The 7,971-nt window shown below is 40.8% G+C and overlaps 1 protein-coding gene across 1 annotated transcript; it reads left to right on the forward strand.

Moving 5' to 3' along the window:
- The first annotated feature begins 1,678 nt into the window (after window positions 1-1,678).
- Window positions 1,679-7,638, forward strand: LOC109865471 (interleukin-21 receptor). Its single transcript, XM_020453698.2, has 8 exons — window positions 1,679-1,860; window positions 2,882-3,026; window positions 3,372-3,574; window positions 4,752-4,912; window positions 4,998-5,166; window positions 5,278-5,365; window positions 5,476-5,554; window positions 5,649-7,638. Exons 1-8 carry the CDS (start codon window positions 1,791-1,793, stop codon window positions 6,069-6,071), a joined length of 1,338 nt encoding a protein of 445 aa, XP_020309287.1. The 5' UTR covers window positions 1,679-1,790; the 3' UTR covers window positions 6,072-7,638.
- Window positions 7,639-7,971: the final 333 nt, after the last annotated feature.

The following is a 7,971-nucleotide window of genomic DNA, read 5'->3' on the forward strand; positions in this document are numbered from 1 at the left end:
GTGAGCATAGAAGTTGTTTAGCTTGTCAGGTAGGCTCGTGTCACTGGGCAGCTCTCGTCTGTGCTTCCCTTTGTAGTCTGTAAAGGTTTGCAAGCCCTGTCACATCTGACGAGCGTCAGAGACGGTGTAGTACAATTCGATCTTAGTCCTGTATTGATGCTTTGCCTGTTTGATGGTTCATCGGAGGGCATAGCAGGATTTCTTATAAGCTTCAGGGTTATAAGAAAAAAGCTGAAAGCTGCAACTCAAGCCTTTAGCTCAGTGCGGATGTTGCCCGTAATCCATGGCTTCTGGTTGGGGTATGTACGTACGGTCACTGTGGGGGACGATGTCATCGATGCACTTATTGATGAAGCCAATGACTGATGTGGTTTACTCCTCAATGCCATCGGAGGAATCCCGGAACATATTCCAGTCTGTGCTAGCAAAACAGTCCTATAGCTTAGCATCTGCTTCATCTGACCACTTTTTTTATTGATCTAGTCATTGGTGCTTCCTGCTTTAATTTTTGCTTGTAAGCAGGAATCAGGAGGATAGAATTATGGTCAGATTTGCCAAATGGAGGGCGAGGGAGATCTTTTTTTTATATTGTATTATTGATTGTATGTTTGTTTATTCCATGTGTAAGTCTGTGTTGTTGTTTGTGTCACACTGCTTTGCTTTATCTTGGCCAGGTCGCAGTTGTAAATGAGAACTTGTCCTCAACTGGCCTACCTGGTGAAATGAAATAAAATAAAATAATTTCAGCTCATGAAACATGGGACCAACATGTAAAGGTTCATATTTTTGTTCAGTGTAGAATCATGCACCACCACAAAAACACATTTACTCACCCTATTTCACTCACACATCCCCGCTCTCTACAGAGCGCAAACATCTCCTTCTTATTCTATATCTTTCTTTCTACTACAATATGTGCTCGTTCCTCTTATCCAGTGCCATATACATATGAAAATATATAAATACACAATTATGAGTGCTTTTTTAACCAATATCGTCTTTGTATCTTCACAAACAAGCAGCCTTGGCATGGCATGATGGCTGAGATAGTGAAGCGGCAAGAAGAGACTGAAGATACTGTGGTGACAAGAATAGATTAAAGATACAGATCACAGTCATTCGAACAGGAACACTCCCCTCACTGCAATTACTATGGATAGTTACAGAAGTTTGTTTATTGGTAAGAGACTGAATGTAAGTATATAGTAGTACAGACAGTATGATCAATGTTATTATTGTTTATGTAATTCCCACCAAGAATAGAGGAATATCAGGCTTGCCTACAAAAAAGATCACACAGTTAATTATCATTTTAACCAAACTAAATGTCAAAGGTCAACAGATTTTTATTTATTTAATTAAATATAGATATTATTTAAACAAAGTGGATGATAAACTCTTAATTAAAGCAGGCAACTGTCAATCATCTGACAACTCTTTGCTCTACACATTTTACACTGTATGTTAGTGTTGAATCTATTTAAAGTTGAATGACAGTTACAGAGCACACCACCCACTTAATCAACTCTTCAAGTCCCCCACAAACTGCTCTTATAAAATAAAAAAAAACACACACATCCTCCACCTCATACGACAGCGCAGGGTGATAGCTATCCGAATAAAGTCACAATCTGGATCCTCCTCCCACTTTCAGTTTCAGGCATCAAGTTGTTTTGTCATAGAGAACTCAGTCAAGCTCCTTTGGTACAAGACCAGGTCAGGTCTAGAGCAACGTAAATGCCATACCTGATCAATGTTAACAACAGACGTGTCCCAGGGAATACAGAAGTATGTGGCTGCTCCTCACCATTGTCCTGTCTTACAGTATCGTCTGCCTGAATGGGACTCATACCACAACAGGTAAACACCTCATTTACAATTAACATGTATCTAACTTGATAAACAGTTCTACTGCTTGTATAACACCACATTAGCAGAAGCCTACAAGACATACCCTTTTGAAAAACCTGGCACACACCTGGGCCATGTTCAGTTGCTAAACGTTGTCGAATGTTGCAGACAGAAATGCCATGAATAGAGCAGACATGATTCCTTTGTTCTACATGTCAGAGATGCATGTTTGTTCTACATAACATATTTCTATCTGAACATTCCAAAACGTTGTGTCCTGCTGAACTCGCCTCTTTTTTGTAAGCTTTGTGTTAACTAACTCACTTATCACCATCACCTGTGTCAGATTTTGTTCCACTGATCAAGAACAAGAGTACATCCTTTAAAAAATATATATATAACAACAAAAGGCATGGGTTTACGGTTAAACAATTTGGAGAATAAATTATCAACTTTAAATATGAGAAACAAAATATTACCATAATTTGCTCGATTATCAAATAAATGTACTATTGACTGATGACTATTGTAAGTTGAGGGTGTCTGTGTGTAGTCTGTAATGGTTTGCAAGCCATTACAGATTCTGTGTGAAATAAATGCGATGTAACACACATGTAATTCATTCTTTGCTAAATACATTTTGTATTTCTTGGTAAGGAAGCGTATTAATTTGGTCACACCTCTGTTTAATCCTACAGTGCATCAAAACATGTCATTTATATATTTTACATATTGTGTTGAATTTGTGTGTGAAATGTGTATTTCTCTGTGGTGTGCGAGATAAGGACATTGTGGTTAGTGTGGCAGGGTTTTCCAAACTCAGTCCTGAGGCCCCCCCCCTTGGTGCACGTTTTTGTTTTTTTGCCCTAGCACTATAAATCTTATTCAAATAACCAACTCATCATTAAGTTTTCAAAACTAAACGTGCACCCAGGGGGGGCCCCATGACCTAGTTTGGGAAACCCTGGTGTAAAGCACCATTGTGTGTTTTCAGTGCTTATACAGTTGTATTTCATGTGGACTCTTCCAGGTCATGAATATAGCCTTGACTGTGTAAGTGATTACCTGTTCACCATTAACTGTTCCCTGAGCATCCTGCCAGAGGTTGCTCATACAGACCAGTACCCTTACTGGCTGCGCATTGAGGACCTCTCTTTCGGGACGGTATTTGATGGGTGAGACAGCCACTATTTCATATTGCAAAAATTTGAGTACATTAATTTAAATGTATTAGTATAGTGGTTCTCAACCTTTTTTGGTTAATGTACCCCTAGTCTACCCCCCCCTACCACATTTGCTCTGCCTGGAGTACCGACTAACTAACCCCTCAGGTGCATTTTAGCAGTGGGCTATGTTCTTATTAGTCTTCCCAAGTACCCCCTGTGGATAGGCCATGTACCCCAGGTTAAGAACCACTGTATGCACAGTACACACTGAGGCAATGTGTGTAAATGACATGTTATGACTTCATATTGATTCCCGCTTTCTTTGTTTCCTGTTCACTTCCACTCATTACACAGCGGGAAGCTGAAGAAAACCGATGGCTATTACTCCTGTTCATTGGACACTTCCCATCCAGATTCTGCTGTTGATCCAGATCCTGATGAGGAGCCTGATTTATTTTTTGACACTTCAAGATTTAAGATCACTCTCTATCACAACAGAAGCAATGGACATGTAAGCGCCACCTTGCTGGATAAGGAATACATGCCAGTAAAGCATAGTAAGTGCTTATTACAGAATTACAAACATGACTTTGTGATATGCCTACCCATATGCAAACTTCAATTGACAAGCATAGCTACTTGTTGAAGTTGTTGGTTCGGGAAACTAGGTAACACTTTACTTTACAGTTTCATTATTACTGTGCAACTAACTCAAGTAATTACAGTATAACAAGTATTGTAACTACAGCGTAATAATGAATAATGACAATACTTGGTACACTGTAATTACAGGAATCATTACACAGTAATAAGGGCACTGTAAAGTAAAGCATAACCGGCCAGTCCTTGCAATTCTGCCACCCTAGGCTAGACCAAAAAATGCTGCCCCCCAAAACTAGAATAGTCCCAGTAAGCAAAATTAAGTTGAAAAGATGTCATAAAGACGTATTTTCCAGACGTTGAAGTTAGGTTCAATTTAGGTCTTGAATGAAAAGTGAAAAGGTATTTTTCATATGTTTAAAATACATATTTTCCAGGACGTTGACATCAGGTTAATTTTGTGGTTCTGAATAAAAGTTGGATACGGATACAGACTTGAAACCACTGATCATGACAATGGGGTGAAACTCTTGGACAAAAGTTGTGGTTGTCCATTTGACCTTGACCTGTCCTGTTTGCAGGATATGATGTTTGTTCACATAACAGCGCATTTTGTATTTGATTGAGCACCATTTACGTTAGGCTATTTGATCAGAGAAACCTGCATGATGTAAAAAAGGTGTCCATCTCATTACATTGTCATCCATTTTTTCTCCAGCCTGTGGGCTAAAGAAAAGTCTCCATACTCTTTCAACCATATCCTATATCTGCTACATGATCTATGTGGGATTCTTTTTTTGCGTAACGTTGGTGGAGCGGCGCAGCCATGCTTCTCTCCAACAGCACCCTGGAAAGGCGCGCTAGGAATGGACACTGCTTATCACAGGGCGGCATCAGCACTCACCTAAAAAACACATATACCACTGGTTGAGAGAAATTGTCATTGTTTTTGGGAAGAATTATGTGAGATTTTAAATGTTGTTGTTGGAGGTGCGTCTTGGTCAGTTTAGCTCAGAAAATGCCGCCCTCGTCAACCTGCTGCCTAATGAGCAGACCGGCCGTGGGAAGCTTTTCTTTTTGTGGACACTTTAATTCCATCCCAAATCTTTGACATAAGTGTCTTTCTCTCCCCAGTCAAACCCAATGCACCATTCAATCTCACCGTCAGCCGGATGTCAAGTCAACACCGTGTTACCTGGATGAGTAGCTATGAGAAATATCTACAATTTGGCAATCTTCTGTCTGACAACCTGAAGTACCAACTCTGGTTCTACAGAAGTGGCCACCAAGGCAACGTAAGACACTCAAATACGGCTAAAGATGTTTCTAAAATAAAGCCGGAAAATAAATGGAGCTATTTCCTCTTATTTTTCCCCGCAGGTTGTCGAAGTTCCACACTCAACTAATATCTCAGTGAACAATGAAAATTTTGAGCCAGACACAGAGTACACTGTAAACGTGAGGTCCATCCCCAACCAACAACAGTATCAAGGCCAGTGGAGTGAATGGGCAACGGAGGTTCGTTGGAGGACTGATCCCACACAAAAAGGTATGGTTCCGTCAAGACATTAGGCACTTTACTAGAACAATTTGAGCCCACTCCTTGCCTGTGCTGTGTTTCTACAGGCTAATGCTGTTCCAATGTTCTTTGTCCCCTTAGTCGGAGAATTTCCAACAAACACATTTACTGCCATCTTATGTGTGCTGGTTCCAGTACTGCTAATTCTGTGCTACATTCCAATTGTAAGGTACGTTTGGATGACCTTACCTTTGGTGACATCTACAGTGGGTGGAAGAACAGATGCATGTCATTTATCATTGTAATTCATGGGGTGTGGAAACGTCTCATATATTGCAGGTTGAATAAATCCACCTTCATCCCAACTCCAGCACCATACTTCCAGTCCCTTTATGCTGACTGTGAGGGGGACTTCAGGGTAAGGAAGACCTATGTCACCCTTGATGCATTTAATACTTCTCAACGAGATGTGAGCATTACAATAACACACTCTGTGGTGATTGTGGTTGTAGAGCTGGGTTGTGACCCCAGGCTCTGGGGCAGACTTATTCAAGACAGAGGAAACCTTGCAAATCGACACCCTGACTGAGACCATACCGGTCCGGGATGATGACCACTCCTCACTGGTGCCCCATCACATGATCCAGGAGGGCCCCAGCGACAACCTGTCTAACCCAGCATCTGATGCGCTTTTCCTGGGCATTGCTTATGCTGTATCTCTGGGGTCACCACTCCCGGCACCCAGAGGCCCACTGAAGAGTGTGTCTCTGAGTGAGCCAGAGAGCACCATCGAAGCAGACTCGGGGTGTTGGCTGCACAGCACCACATCTCTGGAGCGGGAGAGTGCCTGGTACAGCAACGTGAACAGCAGCAGTGACTACTGCACCCTATCAGACACTGGGAATTGTCAGGAACTTACCCCTAGAGTCTATTGACGCACCGGTGCGTCAATCTAAGCAACATAATACAAAATCCCCATCCAAATCAGTCAGTTTAAGTTAGAGATATGTTTTTTTGTATGGGCTGCGTCTCAATCCACCAGATCCGCCCATGTCTCCCTTCCACATCTGCGGTGGAAATTGGCAGAGCTACAGCGCTGTTAGTCAGACCAGGAGACAACCCGAAAATCGGTGACGAAAACATTGTCTAAAGGTAACCCACACAAATTAATGGAAATATGGGGGTAGTTTTGTGCCAACAAAATTAAGGAGTTAAATATGTGCAAAAAAACAACAACATATATTATATATAATGAACAAAAATATAAATGCAACATATAAAGTGTTGATCCGATGTTTCATGAGCTGAAATTTTCCATACGCACAAAAAGCTTATTTCTCTCAAAATTTGTGCACAAATTTGTTTACATCCCTGCTAGTGAGCATTTCTCCTTTGCCAAGATAATCCACCTACCTGACAGGTGTGGCATATCAAGAAGCTGATTAAACAGCATGATCATTACACCTTGTGCTTGGGACAATAAAAGGCCACTCTAACATGTGCAGTTTTGTCACACAACACAATTGTTTTGCCACAGATGCCTCAAGTTTTGAGGGAGCATGCAATTGGCATGCTGGCTGTAGGAATGTCCACCAGATCTGTTGCTAGAGAATTGAATGTTAATTTCTCTACCATAAGCTGCCTCCAATGTCATTTTAGAGAATATCCAACCGGCGTTACAAGCGCAGACCACGTGTAACCACGCCAGCTCAGGACCTCCACATCTGGCTTCTTGACCTGTGGGATTGTCTGTGACCAGCCACCCAGACAGTTGATGAAGAGGAGGATTTCTATCTTGTTAGGAAAAACTCATTCTGATTAGCTGGGCCTGGCTCCCCAGCTGGTGGGCTTATGCCTTCCCAGGCCCACCCATATGGCTGTGCCCCTGCCCAGTCATGTGAAATCCATAGATTAGGGCCTAATGAATATATTTCAAAAGACTGATTTCCTTCCTCAGTAAAATCACTGAAATTGTTGCATGTTGTGTTTATATTTTTGTTGAGTATATATATATTTCCTAAGCTTTCTTATATCTCCTAGATATAGGACAGACACTTCAAAAACCCTATTCCTTATGATACCTTTTTTGACTGTCTTTTTATCCATTTATGAATGTGTTTCTATGGGCTGTCGTAGTAAAGGCCAAATTCAATATTTTAACAAATACATAAAAAAATTCTAAATCAAATGGCTAAATGATCCCACCCTCACAGCACTTTTTTTGCCCCAGCACTACACAGCTGATTCAAATAATCAAAGCTTCATGATGGGACCGAGTTTGGGAAAACCCTGGTCAAGACACTTCTCTAATTCAATCAATGATGTATATAAACCCTGGATTGCTGATGCCATGTATTGGTCATTGAGAGGCTTTGAAGCCACCGGTCGGCCATATTGTCACTCCCTAAAAAGAGCAGTCCCCCATAGGAATTAATGGAATTCTACAGTATTTCAATTAAATGTTTCAAGGAAAATGTTTTATATTTTGTTGTAGTGGGGACAGTAACATCGAAATATATATATATATATATATACACTGCTCCAAAAAATAAAGGGAACACTAAAATAACACTAAAATAACACATCCTAGATCTGAATGAATGAAATATTCTTATTAAATACTTTTTTCTTTAAATAGTTGAATGTGCTGACAACAAAATCACACAAAAATGATCAATGGAAATCAAATTTATCAACCCATGGAGGTCTGGATTTGGAGTCACACTCAAAATTAAAGTGGAAAACCACACTACAGGCTGATCCAACTTTGATGTAATGTCCTTAAAACAAGTCAAAAGGAGGCTCAGTAGTGTGTGTGGCCTCCACGTGCCTGTA

This window comes from Oncorhynchus kisutch, linkage group LG20 (assembly GCF_002021735.2).
Source record: "Oncorhynchus kisutch isolate 150728-3 linkage group LG20, Okis_V2, whole genome shotgun sequence".
NCBI classification, from domain to species: Eukaryota; Metazoa; Chordata; class Actinopteri; order Salmoniformes; family Salmonidae; genus Oncorhynchus; species Oncorhynchus kisutch.